The sequence below is a fragment of the Pomacea canaliculata genome, linkage group LG10, assembly GCF_003073045.1.
Source record: "Pomacea canaliculata isolate SZHN2017 linkage group LG10, ASM307304v1, whole genome shotgun sequence".
In the NCBI taxonomy this organism is placed as follows: Eukaryota; Metazoa; Mollusca; class Gastropoda; order Architaenioglossa; family Ampullariidae; genus Pomacea; species Pomacea canaliculata.
The window spans coordinates 16483969-16504469 of record NC_037599.1 but is presented as its reverse complement, the minus strand read 5'-3'; the positions used below and the strand labels follow the sequence as shown (position 1 = coordinate 16504469).

Here is a 20501-nt window from a genome sequence, read left to right as displayed (position 1 = left end):
ATTGGAGCATATTTCGTGCATTTTAGTTTTTTTCACAATAACATTCATTTACCAATTTGTATATTTTAAGTTGTCAGTTACTTAGACTATACTTTGAAATGAAACAAGTACTCTCACATGGTGTGATGCTGTACTATACAAAATTGCTAGGGATGACTGCGCAATGCCTTACATAGTGATGATGAGCTATGCAAGCTCATACAACTTTTTTATTCTGGTCTGCTAATATTGCAAGGGATGGCTATGTAATGCCTTTGATCAAAACGAGAAGTTACTAATATTCTTTCAGACAAGTCTGATACAAGCATGGAAGAAACATACAAGACACAAAGCAGAAGTACAAGCTGCAAGAATATACGCCTTATAACGATGCTGACACCTGTTGAAATAGTTTGTAATTTTAACAGCACTAGATATTATTTATTTAGGCCCTTCGCCCCTCCTGGGGCATAGGCCATCGACTACAGCCTTAACTGTTGTCAATGTTTTGGTAGCAAGGATTTGTTTTACGGGGTGGGGGTGCTGGCCCCACGCCCAACCCTCCTCCTTTTTCAGCCGGGCTTGGGACCGTCCTTGGCGGAAGGCGGCCAGCCCTGTAAACAGATGCCACGTGCAGAGAAAGAACAGCATGCCCGAGATGAGAACTGAACTCAGGGCAGCCAACCTTCACTGTATTGGTGACAGGCGCTAACAGCTCTAACCGTTGCGCCACCGGGCCGCAATAGCACTAGATATAGTTGGTGTTAAAAGTTTAGCTGAAATGATTACAAGTCTAGTCACTCTAGTCTTTAATTTTAAATGAGCATAGGACTTGCTAGCTCTTAGTCTCAGCATTAGAACTATGATATGGACTTCCATGAAGCTTTATATATATATACAAAGTAAGAAAAGACTGAGAAAAGATATTTAGAAGCATTATATAGAATATCTTAGTACGTTCATTCAACTGTAGTTGTTTAAGTACAGCATTGTACTTAACAGATTCATATTGCTAAACCGTGCAGAAAGTGCAGACTGCTTTATTCTTTCAATAACTTTTCACAAAACACCCTGACAATGCACAAGGCTAAAACACATAGTACAGCCTTCACAAGGAAAGAATCTTCACCTAAAAAAGTAAACTTGTCAGAATGCATAGAAAAGTACTCGAGGCATGATACTCGTATAATTTTGCAGATACATAATGGAGGACTGAATGCTATAATATCATGAAGATAAATGTTTTGAGACCTGTCCAGAAACTGTTATCTATTTCTCTTCAATATATCAAAAACATAACACACAGTAAAATTGTGGGCAATCATAGAAAAAATGGAACTAAAATTTATTGGATCTTAAGCTTCCTACCACTGAACCACTGAACTTTAAACAGTCACAAAATTCAAAATTTTCAACCTTCACAGTGTTTTTAACGTTTTGAAAACTATGCGCTGTGTTCAAGGTCAAACAAATGTTTCTTAAATTGATGAACATCTTGATTCATAACACATTTATAAAAGAAAGTGACTCTTCATAGAGCCTCAGTTATAGGGCTAATCACTAGTATCCATGTCATCTGCATGGCGATCAATGCCTGATTTTCTGTCATCTTCAACATCATCATCAGCATCTGCTTGGGATCTTGTTTCCAATTCAGCATCACTGCCACTGTTGTAGCCTTTCTCTTCTTCATCATAATCGCGAGTTACCTTCCCTGGTTTCTCCTTTTCCTTCTCCTCCTTGCGATCCTTGCTTGCCTTCTTCTTTCTCTCTTTATCCTTCTCTTTTTCCTTTTCTTTGTCCTTACGATCTCGGCTGCGGCTTCGTTCTTTCTCCTTTTTTTTGTCTTTCTTAGACCTAAGTGACCAATAATTTTAACTTTAGGCATATTCAGGCAAGAACTACACTGTGTTACAATAAAAGATCAAGACAATTCCTGAAGCAGAAAAAACATAATCTTCCAAACTGTTGGCCTCATACTATATCTTCACAAGCACACATGGAGACAAAAAACGGCAAAATAACGGATAAGGTTATATTTTACAGCTCACCTTGTTTAGTGCACAAAGTATTTGACATGTGTGATTATATTCATTGCTTTAGCAAGAGTATAAAGCAGTAGCTAAGATTACCCCAGGGTGGAATAATATAACAATATCCACAGGGTCTGGACAATGCATCGTAACTACAGAAAGGAAGTGTGTCCTTGACTTCCCCACTTTACCACCAGGCACCAACAACAGGAACATAGCTGCAGTTGTTTTACAACCAGTGTCATCACCACCCAGAGCACGCAGTGGATGAAAGTATTTTACACATTTTCTAAACATGAGAGCTACATATTTTTAACAATTCTTTTTTTCCATTAAAAAAATTTAATATAAACTTTAACAGCCACAACAGAGATGTGGCAGAATCATTGTTTTACATCCAGGTCACAACCTGCTTAATATAAAAAACAGATAACAAATTATAACATGGTTCATTCTGAACCTGTGCATACCTGTGGCGAGATCCACTGCGAGAACGGCGAGACTGGGAATGGCTTCTGATTTTCTTCTTCTTGCTGAAAAAAATAAACAACTTATCAATATTTTCGCTTGTTAACCATGAATCTCTTCTCGAGAAAACATAAGAGGGTGCATCTACTAAGGTTAAAATTATAGAACATGCTTATTTTTAAAAAACTGAAAAATATTTTGAAAATACATATTTGCTGCTCAATAAGCATCTTCAATTAGGGTGTGTATTCTCAGATGAAAGGAATATTTTTGGCAGAAAGAAGAGTGAACATTCTGAAGATATAACATTATATTTATAACCATAAGCTTTTTATCATAATTCCCACCTATAATTATATCATTAAAGCAAGATTTTACTTAATTTGATCAAGAAGAATGAAGACAGCAATATTTTGAAGGTATATGCTTCTCAAGTTTCAATAGCAGTAGAGCACAAGAACTTTTGGGGGTGAGGGATTAAAAACAGAAAAAAGCTGATTATTTTCAGATACAAGAAACTAGCAGTCAACGCTGAGAAAAGTATGCCCAGTAAATACTTACTTTGGGGACCTGGACCGCCGAGGACTCCTAGATTTGCTCTTAGGAGCTCTTTTAAGGCTGGGGCTACGACGTCGCACAGGGCTCCTGGATGCACTGCGTCGTCTTGAGCTTTTCACTGGACTACGAGAAACACTGCGACGACGAGTGAAGCGAGCAGGGCTCTTTGAACGTTCTCTGAAACACAAGCAAACAAAATTTCTCATCAATATAAAGTATAATGTTTAACATATGATTGGCTACAGTGCAGTGCCAAAACAAAAGCACTGAGTGTGGCGACATGCTTCAACCTACAACATGCTATCTCCACAGACTGACATTAAAAATAAGGTTCAAAATTCAAGTACATTTCTTTAATTTTACTATTATAAAAAGCATTTAGTTTCTTCAAGGCATCTCATACTGTTCTTTTACAAATGTATTTCAAAGCATGTGTAATACTCTGCAGTTGTGCTGCAAAGCAAAAGAAAAAATACACTTAGCCAATAAATATAGCCTATAAATATATAGAAGTCTTTTAACATAAAAGTAGCAAGATCAAGAGAACATAACTGAGGTGCGTAGATTTCAGGTGCTGGCCTTTTCCATTTATGACAGAGTTATAATAATAATAAAGTTTGTTTGTATAGCACCTTATCCTTGCCCTATGGGCACTCCACTTTAAAACAAAATTTTTAAAAGAGTATACAGAGAAATCAGTTTGGCTATTCTGTGCCAAAGTATAATAAAATTCTTGTAAACAAAAAGAGCATGATGTAATTAAGCTTAAGTTAAGAACATTAGCAATAGAGCTTTCTTTTAACATGTAAGCAACAAAACTCGTTGTTTGATAATCTAAATGAAGCCCTGTTCTTCACAACAACAACAAAATTTTTAAGCGCAAACATGACAACATAAACATAAAATACCCCTCCCCAGAGTCTTTTAAAATATACCCCGAATACTGTAAAGAAAATTAAGAGCAAGAGTTACCTTTTTCTGCTGCTCTTCTTGTCAATAGTAGCATCACTGGAGAAAAAGAACAGAAAAATATCCTGCTGATATATTTGTATTTACAATCATACTTTATACTACCAACCGTTTACCAATTCTCAGCGAACCTCCACTAAACATGTTTTTACTTCTCTTGAACACCATCATCTAGGGCTTAGCAACAGGTTTTGTGAGATTCTGTTAGCAGTGACAGTGGTCAAGGTTTTATTGCTCTTAGCAGAAACAATCAAAGGGTACAATAACTTGCAGGAAGTGTTTCAAACATATCATTTCATCGCATGATATGCAGACTGATTCAAATCCCCAACACTGTACTTCTTTTCTGGTATAAACAAGATAATCAGATAATTATTATATATATAATCATAACAGCCATGCCCTATTCCCTATATATTGGTTTATGGGCAAAGGCCACACATGGACCCAAATAATAGGTGTCATCCCTAGTGTTACCACAAAATAAATGTCTGATATGTCAGTTTGCTTTACAGTTTCTTTAACCTCATTAGTGGTGTTGCTCAGGCTTGGAATTTTGCTATGTGCTTCCATTCTTGGCAACAAATTTGCTGCAGATTTAGGCCTATACATTTTAATGTAAGCAGGCAAACTTTACAGGAGTGAAGTTTACAAAGTCTCCAAGACATCTGCTAAGTATATCCCTTACAGGCCCTCTTCACATATATAAATTTAAGGTTAGAAGCTAATTTTTAGTCAAAATTTTTAGCAAGCTTTATTTTACAAGGCAAGACTATAAAGACCTTCTTTTATTTATGGGAATGTGGAGCTTATATTATAAAATAAAGTTGCCTGCAAAATAATAACCATATACAAACACAATGCCACTCTGCTGGCTAGACAGATATTCTTCCACAAATGGACTTCTGAATTATTTTTTTTAAACTAAGTAAAAGCACTGATTCTACACTCTCACTTCAATTTGAATTTTGAAGTTACACTAGTTCTCCAGTGTCTCCTCAAAAGACTCATTTGGAGTGATAAATTTCCTCCATCTTTGTGATGAAAAGATGGCATAGTGGACATAGTGTTCTTTATATATAGAATCATCAAGGGTGTTCTTGTTTGATGTTATGTTGGTTTTAGAATATTTTACATCTGCAGCATTTTCTTCTTTCATCCAGACATAGTACACCTATTCTTAATACTACTAGTACTAAAAGGCCGCCCTATGCTCCACTGGGGGTGATTAGGAACAAGAATTTTGATTTTTTTTTCCTTCCTTTACAAGGTTTCTTTCCCTCCTTATATGGATAAAATTAAGAAATTGTTTATTTAAAAGATTGCATCTTTGATCAAGGACCAAACAAATTTCAACTGTAAGTACCTGATATCTTAGAGTGGAGGAATGATGGTAACAAAGACACGTTGCTGAGCTGGTGTAGGCTTGGTAGTAATCAAGCACAGTTGTATAGGTATACTGAGGTGTTGAAAAAAAAACCCAGATTCCTATCTAGTATTTGACATCTTTTAACATCTTTTAACACATTTTAAATAGGATGTCATGCACTCAATGAGGGAAACTTGGGAAGCTGTGTGTGTGCATTTGGGGGTGAGGAGGGATGCAGGCCCTATAATTATAATTACAATGTATCAAGGGGTCATATTTACCTGCCAGATTTCCTCTGCACTGGAACATGGTCACTGAACAAACAAACAACACCATATCAAAGCAGGAACCATGTCAGGCAAAACAGTGCAGCCACTGCCAGCTGCTTAACTTATCTCAAGTCTAGGTGCAAACAAGCCAAAGTATACTTTTAAAAGAATAGTAAAAACATTTTAGCACAAAATCCTGTCACATTTTCTATTTTGAAAAATAATGTATATTTTTTAAATTAAATTAGGAGTAAAACTTTATGCCTTTCTCATTACACAGCAGTGTACTGTACAATTTACAATCATTTACTCACTTTTTATTGATTCCTAATTATTCAAGATGGGTAATAATTAAAGAAAAGCTGAACAGAATGGGAGACCCGAATACATGCATAAAAGAATCAACATAAAAGTAGTCTCAAGATATACAATCTAGAACTATACACAGTGTCTGACTGCCTGAAAGCAATCAGTTTGCATCTTACAATATAAAAATCATCATCACAGGTTTTCCAGCATGTAAAGAAACCAAGAAAATCATCTTCATATACTCTTTTTTTTTTTTAATTAAGAATCGTAGATAGCTTAACAATTTTTTACACAGACCTGGGTCCTAATTTTGCATGTTGGTGCTTTAAAAAATATACACTATCAAATGGCATGCCTGTACAATTAAAAGATGTTCGCTGGACTTTACTCCTATCATATGTGGCAGATAAGAATCAACTTTTTGTGACAGAACAGAAGAAGCTATTGATCAATCTGAAGTGCAGCACCTACTTAGTAGTAGGCATCTACATTTTGCTACAACAAAACTGTGCTAAAAATAATACAAAGTCTATTAAAGTTCAAAACAGCAAAAAAAAAACACAAAACATCTTCAGAATAAAATCCTAATCTGAAAACAAGACCTTTTAAATATCCCTACCCTCTCAACAGCTCTTGAACTTCATTTTGAATGCTATGATCATTTAAGAGTTCTAACAGAAAACTGAGAAAGAGTTTAACAGAGATATATACAAACTACAATTTGATCTCAGCAAGAAGTGTTACATGACATACAAACTCATTCACAGGATTTTTACAAGCCAAAAGCAGGTGTAAGAAAGGTAAAAAGATGCTTTTTATACTAAAGGATTTACAACCATTATGTTTACAAGTAATCTTTTTTTTTTAAATCTGAACATGCTTTCATCTTCTCCTTGCTCAAAGAGCTTGAAGAACACACTGCAGAAATGCTCTAAATAAAATAGCAAGTGGGACTGTTACAGGAAGAAAAAGCAACTAATGATAAAAAAATTCAGAAAAACACTAAGGAAATAAAAACCACCCTCTACTGCAAATGCTGTGCTGCAGTTAATAAAATAATTTTGTTTCTACATCTGCAAAACAGGGAAAAGAGTAGGGTGGAGAGGAGAAGCATCAGTATTATACCTACATTTAAGTCAGATGCAACCAAATCAATCTAAAAGCTGAGGATAGTAACCTAAAGCAGCACCTAATCAGCAAAGAAAGCACCAGCGGTTAGAATATGCATTTTTAAGTGCTTAGAGAAGGGGGCTAATGTGCAGAGCTAATGAAGCCTGTTTATGTCCAACAGAAAGCACCTTGGGCAAGCCAGTTCCCCTCCTTACCTCTCAGGTTTAACAACATTCTCCTTCTCCTTTGCACTGAGGTGGGAGAGAAACAAAGCCTTATTGACTATTGTACTTTCAAGTGCATAAAATAGGTAACACAAACATCAAGAAGCAAACAGGTGACACAGATATCAAGAGGCAAATGTGGAGTAGAAAAGCATGCACTGCTAGTGCAGGGTAGTGGAGATACAAAGAATGGTTCAAAACAGTTGTATCTGATTTGAATCAAATTAATAAATTTCACATTCACACTCTCCCTGCCATATAACATTTTAATGCTGCTACTTATATATTTAAATATATTTAACAATATTTACATATATAAACCTGTCATCAAGTATATTGCTTATAATATATATAGCTTACTTTAAGAGATTTTTAAAGGTTTTTATCTTGACAAAAAATGTTAAATAAATCACAATTTTTTTCACTGTTTAACTGTGTGCATGTTACAAAACAATTGTACAATATAGACAAATACATATAAATGTATATAAGCATGTTCATGCACAAACACACATGCTCGTGACAATCCCAAGCGAGCAATTTTTATCTTATTTCAATGTCAAGAAGAGAGAACACCCCAAACAAAGATTATGTAACAAGACCATATAGCCTGCAATAAATACCTCTTTTTTCCATGGCATTTCATTTAAAGCTTGTACATTTTAACCCTTATGAGTCTATTTATGCTAAACATAAGGGAAATTTTTTGTTCTTTACATTCATATGTTTGTATCTTTAGAAAATTCAATAAATTTTCCAATGCCATTTAATTAGTATTACTCCATTTACTAGTAAAACTTTTTGTTGCTTGATTCACAGTTAAACTATCAGCTGTAACACATTTACTGCCATACTTCCCAAGTCCTCTCCCTGAAGTGGAAATTCTGGTACTTTAGCATTTACTATTATTGTATTTCAGGATTTAAGAGGAAGGTTGGGGTAGGGTGAGAAGAAGCAAGCTTTCTTAAGTGAATGAGTGATGAGATTTAACAAAATCTCAATGGAGATTTTTTAAAAAGGAAAATATCAACCAGAGGCTCAAAGAAAACACTCTAAAATAATGGGAAAGTGTTAGATGAGACAGACCAGCATCAGCAAATTTTGTTTGTAGACCATGATATCTGCTTTATTATGTAACACAGTTTTAGGTTTGGTGAAGGGGTGGGGAAGCATATGATATGCATGAGAAAAAAAGATGTACAAATTTTAACCTAACATACATTTTGGCATTTAAAATAAATGTTTTGAATTATTCAAATGTTAGCAAGAAATACTTAAAGGCTTTTTTTGAACTTGGATAACCTGAATGAGTCTTTCTAAATGACTCTTTTATGCTGTATAAACGAGAAGCAAGTGTGTGTAACTGAGCCATATATACAAAAAAAGCTGTCATCCAGCACAGGTTAAAGCATGCAATGTGCATGTATACCATTATGACCATTCGAAAGTTTAAATAATGAACACAAAAACGTTGAATGCAGAAACTGCAAGGCATAAAGGCAGCAAAGAACGCGAAGATAAACAAAAACCGAGGAGAAAGAAAAAAGAAAAACTATGGAACTGGCTGATGGAAATAATAAGAATGCATCAAACAGCAAAGCACCTTGCTTCCAACTTTGCAGGCGAGCCTTCGTCTGCAGACCGAGGGGCTGCCGACCCCTCACGCTCCAGCGTTGGGGGAGAGGGCGATCGTGACCCTGTGCCTTTCTTCTTTTCCCCAGATTTTTCTGAGTCCTTCGCCCGGCTGCCTTTCTCCTTCTCTCGCAACTTATCCTTACTCTTATCCTTGGAACGTCCGCCATCTTTGTCCCGTGAGCGAGAGCGTGAGCGGTGGCGGCTTCGTGAACGAGACTTCTTTCCTTTGCTCCTGGAAAGTCAAGGCAAGCAGAAACGTTTACCCTGCAGAACTAAGCTAAATATATGCACATGCCTTATAGGAAGTCTGAAGTTGTATTCTGCAATGCAGTTTTTAGATGTAAAAAGTTCTTAATGAGTCCACTCAGCCTAGTATCTTGAACCACAATCTGTGTATTCCACAACATTTTTTTTTAAAAACAAGTGTATGCAGTCTTTGCATATGCATTATGTGGAATATAAATATGAAGTGAATGACATGCCCTTTGAATCTCTTTTTACTCTCCCCACCTAAAAAAAAAAACTAACAATGCTCAGAAGAAACAAATAAATCTTAAGTTTCCCTAACTTCATATGAAAACAAAAAGAAAGATAAGATAAAGAAGTATGCACTTCCATCAATAATAGATGAAATTTACAGAAAATAGATCCCTTCAACAGATCTGAAACAAGAGTTCATTATTTCTGCTACAGTGTACATTAATCTTAAATTTTAACTGTATGAATTTTTTAGAAGGATCTTAGTGGGTGGCTCCATAATGCCAAATTATAAAGGCCTGAAAGATATGACAAATACCAGGTAAAACAAACAGCACGCCTTACAAAAAACTGAAGGTAGCAAAGCAAGCATCAGCATGGCATGCCCAACACCACAACACTTGACCTTTGCAACAAGCAGCAATGTGCTGAAGAATTGGAGGGAAACACAATACAAGCACACAAGAGGAAATAAAACGCATGTCCCTCACCAAAAAACTCCATGAACAGCTGAAGACACAGCGAGAAAAATGGAAAGAAAAAAAACTAGAAGGAGACTGACAGTAAGTAGTACCATCCAGAAGCAGCCATCAATGCACAGAACAGCATTAGCATCCTTTTGCCAAGTGCCACAGTAAGTAATGCATAAGCACAAGCACAAGCATGCCTGGTGCTCTTGGTAAACGTCTTGTGCTATACAGACCATAATAATAATATACTGCTCAATTACCACATATACACAATTTGTCTCATCACGTGTAACAAGCATTGGAAAGCATGATCGGCTCTGTTTGGATATTCAACATGCACAATAAATTTTGTTTGGTGCCACCACCAACGTAATACAGTTTTCAAAGTGCTGATATGATGTCAAGCTGAATGAGATGAGTAATATACTTTGGTTAGTGCTGGCTCTTTCTTCCTGTACCCATCAATCCAACATAACATTGTTCTGACAGATACTAAGATAAAATGGTATCAATATCCTTTCATTTCAATGGATAACATTATTTGGTGCTGTATATATTCCAAACATAACACTTTAGAAAACAGCAACTTTTTAAATGATAGGTGATAGGTCTGGTTATTTACATAACAGGCTCAACATTTTTTTACATTCACATTCATTGTGCACAAAATTGAAACACTAAAAAAGCCTTTTAAAAATATTTGTCCACAATCCAACTCAAAGAAAAATCACATTAATATTAAATGAAAAACCTGTTATGAAAAGAAAAACTCCTTCATTTGAGGCTTCTATCTGCTCCTCAAACATTAATTGGAAATTATGAGTGCTATACTAAAACCACATAAACCAACTCATTTTACATTTGGACTTTTTTTTAAACTAGCCATAAACATATCCCATATGTTGCAGATATACAAATCCAAACATTGAAGATATATGTGAGATTTCAATATTTAAAAATAGTTTCTTTTCTGTTAAAAAGTAGCCATTGCACCCCATCTACACAACCATAACAGCGCATCTGAATAAACACACACACAGTGATGTCAACAGCTACAACTCAAATGTTTTTTGACACATCACACAACTGGTTGCCATGAAAAGGATTAAAGATGGCTCCCAAAACAAATAATTTTACTTTTTAGAGTTTTCTATAATAAAATTACATTCTTAGTGCAAATTCTTGCATCCTGGGATACAGATCATTTGTGAAAACTACCATGTCCATCCTGCATTCTACAGTATAAGATCTTAAAAATTGTTGCTTTAAGATAATTAACATTTACCAACTCAGACTTTAAGATATTTAGCAGGTCATTTTTTTAGGTTAACAACATTTCAAACATGTACTACATCAAGCCAGCAAATTTGATCTGGTACACCCAGCAACATAACGAGCAGATGCTTAAAAAAGATGTGTCAATCAAAACTTGTTCTGATTCTCATTAGTAACTGAAAGATTAACATAGGCAAACATCCCACAGACAAGGACAAATTTTACAGCTGAAGCCTGAAAGATCAAACTCCGAAAAGTACTTGAGTCATATTTATTCACTTCTGCCTCCAGTATACGAAGTCAGCTTTTTTAAACTAAATGAAAAAGCAAAGCAGGAACATATACAAGTGCATTAATATTTTAGATAACTATGACTTACTTAGAACGAGATCTCCGAGTCGAATATGCCCTGGGTGGTGTCCGAGAAGGTCGTCTGCTATAAAGAGAAAATTACTTTGAAGAAGTACAAAAGGCATGGCCATCTTTGAACATTCCAAAAGATAACAGCAGCAAATACAAAAGCAATAGAACCTAGAAAACACCACACAATGGCAGATCAAATTCTGAAGTTCACAAAAATCATGTTGCTTCCGCAAAAGGTTGTTAATAAAGCACAATTGACTGGTATGTGCTGGTAAACAAAGAGACAATAAACATGGGGAATAGGGGTGCTTATTTCGACCCAAAATCACATCGCCACAACCATGTTAATCTCCCACCTGAGTTGATAAGACCTCGCCAAGACCAGATCATCTTACATAAGACCACATCGTTCCAACACCAAAGACAAGACATGGTTCTGCTGTAATATTTTCATTAATAGCTTATTGTGTCATTGGTGATTGATTTGTCCTTTGGTCTTGGGGTGATGTAGCCATGCATGGGATGATATGGCATCAAGGTCGGGACAACAGTAGACTGATTTGTGCACATCAGCCCCTTAGTTTGCGGACACCCTATAATGCGGGTGTTAAACAAGAAAAGGAGAGAGAATTCTGGAAGGTTCTGGAATGGTGACTATTAAGCATAAATTGTGAACACCTGGCCAATCTTTCACTTCCTGAGAAGAAACACTCGTTGCTGCAAATGAAAATTTTTACTTTTTTGCTGATTGATGTAAACTGGTTTGGTGAAGTCTACTTGCCTCAACACTTGATACCTCAAGGTGGTGTTCCCCTCTCCTGTGTATTCAAAGGATGTCACAGCAACAGCTCCTACCTGTTATTCTTTTGCTTAATTGCAGCTTGCCTTTGTGCTTACTAAGCAGAGCAGCAAGAGTCAACATTACAGAGCCAAATTGAATACTCCACAGGAAGACACTGATCATCATGAACGGAGCATAGCTGTAGGTAAACCCCCATTGTAGTGAGTGCTATGGACTACCTCACCTTAACAAAGGTATCTTGCAGCTCAAGATGAAGAGCTGAAGGATATGAATAGCATTGTTTTCTGTTAATACACTTCCTGACAGCACTTAGACTGGGGGTGGCTGTTATAGTTAAAAAATTTTGATGTAATAAGAAAGACGAGCTAAGATTTGTTGTCAGGGCAAAAGCCTCCAAACCTTTGTAAGTGTAATAAAGAAAATGAAACTCGCTGTAAGAGTAAAGTACTACACTTGCTTGCCTAGACAGGGCCTGCAGCAACAGATCTGTTTTGTGTTTGGTGATGAGTAAAAGAACATATGAATGTTGAAATGCATAGGTAGCTGACTAGGGGTGCAAGCAGGCAATATGACTCATGGTCGTGGCAGAATCAATTTGACAAATGGGTGAGTGGTCAATATGGCTGGGCAATATAGTTTTGAGTTGAAATGACCAATGACCCAACGATCAAGCAATCTCTTTGTATTTAATGTATGTAATTAGTTTTACATTTCTGCTAAAAGTGGTAACATAGAGCAAACAGTCATTCGGAAATAGAAATGTTAAAATGTATTCAATGTTTTTCAGCACATGACTTCTGCAAACAAATGTCATAATAAAGCAAAATATGTTGGCTGTAAGTCACGCTGGGGAGATAGTCATAATGACATTTTTATAGCAAAATACATTCATGAAAATTTTGTGGATCATATTTAAGAGGGGGTCACAAGGTCTTCAAAAGGGAGTTTTACTGTATTGGCAGGAGTAATTGAATATGAATATGCTACTGAATCCCGAGGGGACAAATTAGTGTTTTACACTGAGCCAGCAAATAAGACTATATCACGGCAAGGCAAGGCAGCCAGCTAGCTCTGTAAACAGATGCCACATGAAAAGAAAGAACCATGCCCGAGAAGAGATCTGAACCCAGGACAGCAAACCCTCACTGTATTGGTGACAGGCGCTCACCCTTGGACCGCCCCTACTGAATCCCAACAAGAATGCATAAATGCTTGAGTATCTCTAAGGGCACAAATGCTCTTCCTGTTTGTTTGTTTTTTTTCAGTGGCATGGCTTATGTGTAACTGAGAATTCTGCTGAGATAGTGAACACCAATAAATGCTCCAACAGTTTTTTCTCACTTTATTTCAGTGAAGGCTAGAATGTCATGATAAATGCTGATACAACATTCTAACCTTGAACGTGAGCCTGACTTTGAGCGCCGATGCGGCTTGGAGCGTGATCTTGAACGTCGTCTGTCACGGGATCTTGATCGACGTCTGAAATCAAGCAAGTTGGCATATAACAGGGACATTTTAAAACAGTTTCTTTTCTTCCAGAATGCTTAGTAGTATCCTCTATGCTTAACATGCAAACACACCTAGTGGGGAAAACACAGTTTGGTATGTTTCTCAAACAGACAACACCACTTATGTCTGCCTTCGGTAATCTGTGTCACTAAATCTTCTCATGCAAGCCATAAAATAAGGAAATACAGATAATGCATCAATGGTCCACATTTACTGCATGAAATACCATATTGTCAAGCATCTGAGTGGAAATGGGATGAGCAGCCTAACAATTAAAGCAATGAACCATACTCACTCTTTGGCTGGGATAACAACAATGCCAGACCTAAGAGAAGAAATTCATATCTATTTGTACATCAGGAACACTCAAAAGTAACACACGAAGAGTTCACACTAACCTTGCTATTTCATTGCATGAAATATAAGCATTAATACTTTGTCATCTGTTTAGTTCAAGATGTTAAGCAAAAAACAACTAAAGCAGCAAACTGTATCCTATGAAGACACCTGATCAGATGTCACTGGAATGGATGCCGTGGTCAACCCCTCACTCTGTGTGCTATGATTATTGTGGTCAGTGTGGCATATACTACAGTTTCACAAAGAAATAGACTAAGCAACATAAGAGGTATGCATCTATAGGTATAACCTTCTGCCTGTTCCATGAGTGAGGATGTAGTCTAGTCACTTATTTTAAAACTCAAACTTCTTCACAAACTTCTTGGGTATTATAAACCATGATTTTAAATGCAGGATTTGGGAAAGTAGTATTTTGCACTTATCTTTAAAGGTCTAGAGGGGTGAAATTTATCTAAGGGCTGGGAAAAGCTCAGTAAAAGACTACTTTCCCAAATTTGGGGAATACCCCTCCACTTCAAGCTTCTGTTCTCTAGATATGTGCCTACAAACATCACAAGGCACACAAAGTGGTCAACAATACATTTACACTGTTAAGGCCTCAGCCAATAGGTGAACTAGGCACATACCATGATGTCACCATTTTGACCTCTTTCTGTGCATGGTAATGGTTGCAGGTGTTTTATCTTGCAAACGGAAGAGATGAATCCACCCAGATTTGGATAAATTGGTTCTTGCACTAAGACCCAATCATTAAAAATCTTTTGCACCCTTTTGCATCCTTTGAAGAATTTTGATAGCAAGTAACTAATTTTTTCTGCTTTAAAAGCTACTGAAACAATTCTCAACAGAACAGAAGCAAAGCTGGTGTGAAGATAAATTTGAAAGAACAAAACAATGCATTTTTTTTTTTTTTTTTTTGCTTTTGGAAAACTATTTTTCTATGGTAGTGTGAACTCTAATATGTGTTATCAAATAAATATATATGACACATCTATACACTTTGGTATAAATTCTTTACTAACAGAACTTGAAATACCAAAGTCATTAATTTTTAATATCTTTAACATTACCTTTGATCGCATTCAGGGAATCTGGGCAAAAGAAAAGAAGCAATAATTCTTTCCAAAAGGGTGCCATCCACCTCAAATTTTGCTCAAAAGTAAAAGAATATTGGAAAATGCATGAAGCTAAATATACATACCTGGACCTGGAACGGCGTCTGCGGGATCGAGATCGAGTACGGTGTACCCGCCGAGGAGACCTAGATCGCCTATGGGACCGAGAACGACGTCTGCGACCTCTAGATCGAGACCTTGATCTTCTTGATCTTGATGTAGATCGGCTATGGCGTGAACGAGAGCCAGACCGTCTGCGAGATCGGGACCTAGAACGACTGCTTTTCTCTGTAAAATAAAATATACTAGAAATATGGCACAGGATATTACTTGTTTTCATCTACCATTAATGAAGAACATGTCATACAAATAAATAATAAAAGACAAACTTGAAAAAGAAATGTTAACGCTATATTCCTAAAATCGTTAATTCTTACTTGTTCATTCAAAAGGTAGAGAGAAAAGGAACTTTGACATGAACTTCTAATAATTCAACTCATCAAACATGTATTTTTCTTACACAGCCATTTGTCTTTCTTGGATCCTTGAAGTTGAATATATTAGAGAGATCTAACTACTAACATCTTAGATGTTAATTTTGATGGCAAACAGACTTGACCTAACCTCCTGCTGCAGCTGAGATGAGAGCCTGGGCCTCTTTAACTTTCTTCATTGCCTCCTCCATCTCACGCCTTGAAGCCTCCTGTGACTTGCTCAGTGGTTTTGAGATGTTTGTCATGGCATGACTAACCCTGTCAAAAGTTTTAATTTCAAAAAATGTTCATTTCATAAGGAAAATAACAAATATGCCTAATGCTATTACTGTCTTGTTGATGTCAGAAGCATACAACTTTTAAAAACCAGGTTAGAAACAATACAGGAAAAAAAATATAAAACTAAATATGTTTAAATTTCAAACACTTTCTGATGCCAAATAAGTTTAGTTAGTTTATTCCTTGTTGCTCCTCTGAGGAGCATAGGGCCGCATGATACCAAATAAGTGAAAAGAAAAGGATTAGTGGGTGCACAGCTGCAAATACCTAGATGCTAATGCCTAGCATTTAGCTAAAATGCTTATAAAATAGTAGTAGTTTATCAAACTGCTAAGCCTTAGCAATCAGCTACCACGACTGCACCTGGCCCCAGGATGATAATAAAATGGAATATACAACATTCTTTACCATAGACATAACAAACATATTAAGGAAAAATGTAATGGCTGGCTATACATCTCATAACATTTAACAATGTTCTTTTACTTACGAGATAGGTCTGCCTCCAAACATAGTCCCACCATAGGTCAGACATGTGGCAACAGATCGCTGGTCTGTAAATTCTATGTATGCTGACCGGGCCATCCCTGTTTCATCACCAGCCATACGAACATACTTCACTTCCCCAACTTGAGAGAAATAGGTGATCAAGCTTTCAGCGGTCTAAAAAAGAATAAAACAATGTTACAAATGATTCAACATGCTTAGTATGCCAAGAAATTCCCAAATTGTTTTTCCAATCATTTCAAGTATTCAAGCAAATGGAAATCCAGTGCTCGTCTGCAAAACCCTCTCACTTCTATTTTTATTTTTTTACTAGTCTCTTCTGCACTTACATACAACACTTGCTGTAAAAGAAAATAAAAGACATGAAGCGCACTAAAAGCTGTTTAGCTAAATTAGTGCACTCACAGTTTTAGGATCAAGATTGCCAACATATACTGTACGTCGAATCTCTTCGACACGGGCAGCATCTAAAGTTGCAGCAAGGGGTGGATACTGTGGCAGCCCCAAAGCATTCAGCCGTGGATCATAGGTTGTGATCATTTGATTTATTCCTGTACCACACACCTGAAAAAAGATGTTTAGTATACACTGCATTATTCAAAAAATAAGCTTTATTCAAAAGATTACAAATAAATAATAAACCCTACAACATTACAGTGGAAAATTATGTTACAACCTAATATCTTAAGCATCAAGCAGTACATTCCTATGATAGGAATTAAGCTGCCATCTATTGCCACTGCTACGGAGTAGCCTTCGGTAGGTCAAGAATGTTTTTTAGATGGAATGACTCAAGTAAAAGACAGATGATAAATGTACTTCTCAAACCAATATCACTTTCCTCCATGGCACAAAATGCAACTAGCCATTTAAGATAACCTGCTTGATGCATGCACAGTTACAATTGGTGTAAGTAGCTAGTTTAAAAAATAATAAATTATGTTTACACCACACAAATAAAATGGAAAATCTTACCTGACTGACTACATTGGATGGCCACGCTGGCTGTCCAGCTGACATTCGTGACACAGTCTGTGGTGTCAATTGCATTGCTACTCTCTCATCTGGAATTTTACCTGAGCAATATATAAAAATTAAATGATAAACTAAACATGCACAAAATTGCTACAGAGACTTCTTGCTTGACTGGGACCTTGCTACTTGCATTATTCAAATGTTCTGTTGACCATGATGACCATTTAATTTTATGTAAAGCAAATTTTACTACCACAGCATAGATGTATAGCATACTTAGCGTTACAAGTTCAGCCTTATAAGGAGCATGTAGAATTAAAAACAGCATGCTCACTGCATTTTTTGAAAATTGGGTTATCTAAAGGTGGAAAAATACAGCATTTTGTCTTATACACCAGCACTTTTTTGCACTACCAATTTGCTGTTGTGAAAAAAGAGAAAAGTATTTTGAACTGGTTAAAAGTGTTTAAATGTTTTAGGGGTTTTTTTTCCCCTACTTACCATCCATTACAGGGACAACAATGAGAGCCCTGTCAATGAAGACGGTGTTTGTCAAGTGCAGAGAAACTCCCGCAGATGTTGAGTCTTCATATTCAACGTAACATACTTTGGCTGTTACCTGTTGGTCTGATCCACTGAAAAAAAAATAATATTCAGATTTATAAAGCACATTTTTCTGTGTGGATGCGAGCTTACTGCACTGCACACAAAAGACTACAAACAAACCAACAGTCAACCACAAAAAACATGTTGCCAAACAGTTATGCTTGGGCAAAGCCATGAAGACAACAGCAGCACAATGTGGCAATTTTGTATGTGAACTAGAAATCAATGCCAGCATCATTGCCAGCGAAGCTCAAGGAAGAGGAATGTATCATGGTCTGCTTTTTACCTATGGAAAACAATATAAGCAGCATTATTTTGAGCTCTTAGAGGTTTTCCAATCGGCAGCTATGGAGATCGACAAGTAAAGAGTTGCAGTAATCCAGCTGGGAAAACACAAAAGCAGGCATGAGCTTTTTTGGCAGCAGAAACTGACAGGAAAAGACAGATATGACTGATCCTGCAAAGCTTAAGGAAGATGAACTTATGGACTGCATGGATGTGAGAGTTATGAGAAAATGATATGTTGATAACATCAAGTTTCCAGATGGTTTGGGAAAAAGAGATATTCACTCCAGAGAAAGCAGAATTTATTTCAGTTTATTTGCTGAGCCTATTTTCAGTTTGCCTTAGTTTATCCATCATTTATTTTCAGCTTGTTGATGAACATTTACAATTTCACAAAGTATATTTTATGTTGTGTGCTGGAGCCAAGAAGCAAGGCCAGACTCTAGCAGATGTTTAGTATCAGCATACATATGATGATGCAGGCCCAAATGTCAGATAATGGGACAAAGTGGTTGGACGTAAACAGAGAAAACAAATGGCCCAAATGCAGATCCTTGAGATACTGAGTACTTCAAGCAGTAGGTAAAGACATGTCTACGACTACCACCTACAAGAGACAATCAATAAACTTGAAACAGTTTAAAATAGTGCCAGATGCCAGTGAGATGAAAAGTAGCAAGAAGGCACTGGTGAAGGATGTCATGGTCAAGTGTATCAAACGTACCCAATAGATAAGGCACTGACAATAATGAAATGTGATCCATGCCACAAGCAGATAGCATGTCATTCACCACTCACAGCAATGCTGCCTCAGTCAAATGATTTTTACAATATACTGACTGAAATGGTTCAAGTAGACTGTGGTCAAAGAAATAGTTCAGAAGATGGAGCATCACAATTTTTAAGTACTTTGGACACAAAGGGATATTAGAAACAAGGTGATAGTTTTTTCAGGTTAGTTGGGTCAAGGCTGGGTTTCTTTCAAATCATGTTTCAAATGCTTTAACAATAAGGGTACAGCACGAGTTGACAAGGAGTGATTGAAAACAAAATGATAAATGGAAACATCAAGTCAAGGTACTTATGCAGGTTTATTGGAATGAGGTCAAGACAGTAGGATTTCTTTTAAGAGTTAATGACGAGTTAATTCCTGGAACTCGGGAACAGACACAAATTGTTCACCTATACATTTCTGTAGTTCCAAAATATTTTGATAAAACGACAGCACACGATCACCAAAATAGAATGTAATATAAAGCAAATAAAACTGAAGATATAAATTATTTATATCTGGTGCTTGATTTATTTCGAATTAATGGTTTACTGGTGTATAATGACACACATCGGTCCACTCTTCTTTCTTCTTACATAACTGAATCATGCAGAGTCTAAAAATTAAACTTGCAAAGTTTCTGAGTAATCGCTGTATTCTAACTTTTATATCTTATGAGTCAAAGCTTTAAACAGCCAGCCTTATGCAATAATAAATTTTACTAAAAAGTAGCTCGACCAATCTCTTGTGATTTACTGGTCAATTGCAAGACCAGATCTTGTGATTAGTAGAAGCACGTCCGTGGTAGAATTCTAATCCCCAAACTGTATGGATTAGGCTAGAGAATAGAATATTTCATTTACTTACTCGGGCGGAAAAACCTTGCACTCTCTGATGCGTCCTAAGAAACCGAAGAGCGTTTTAAGCTGTTCTTTTGTGGTTGCTGGAGCGACGTTAGAAACTTGGATTACTCTTGTTTCGAGTTTAGAAGACATCTTTCATATTCACGTTTTATTCTCCCCCTACCCACAATGTACCAACGACGGTCTTACACCGCCACCGGAACTTGTATCCAACCTCGTTTTAAATTTTATGCTAACAAATATTGAATCGCACCTTACTTTTAATTTTCGTGAATAATAATTTATTTGACATATAGTACTATAACTATCTACGTTCAGGCTTAATAAAATTAAAAGATCTGTAAATTCTATTTGATGACGTCATCCAATATGTTGATGTCTTTCAATGTAAAATTTTTTTAGTTTTAAAAACTAAGTCGGTATAAC

The 20501-nt window shown here is 36.4% G+C and overlaps 1 protein-coding gene across 7 annotated transcripts; it reads right to left on the bottom strand.

The window, feature by feature from the left end:
- Positions 1–1003: 1003 nt before the first annotated feature.
- Positions 1004–20296, bottom strand: LOC112573422 (splicing regulatory glutamine/lysine-rich protein 1-like). 7 transcript variants are annotated; one of them, XM_025253779.1, is made up of 17 exons: positions 20080–20296; positions 18051–18184; positions 17550–17650; positions 16980–17138; positions 16558–16730; positions 15919–16046; positions 15381–15582; positions 14115–14144; positions 13706–13789; positions 11525–11578; positions 8892–9155; positions 7280–7315; positions 5658–5690; positions 4011–4046; positions 3042–3215; positions 2483–2545; positions 1004–1836 (listed from the first exon to the last, which is right to left on the bottom strand). In XM_025253779.1, exons 1-17 carry the CDS (start codon positions 20205–20207, stop codon positions 1533–1535), a joined length of 2103 nt encoding a protein of 700 aa, XP_025109564.1. In that variant the 5' UTR covers positions 20208–20296; the 3' UTR covers positions 1004–1532. The 7 variants fall into 7 exon arrangements, with proteins under 7 accessions (XP_025109564.1, XP_025109563.1, XP_025109565.1 ...); XM_025253778.1 differs by having other exon boundaries at positions 11525–11581; positions 20080–20295; XM_025253780.1 differs by lacking the exon at positions 7280–7315 and having other exon boundaries at positions 11525–11581; positions 20080–20295.
- Positions 20297–20501: the final 205 nt, after the last annotated feature.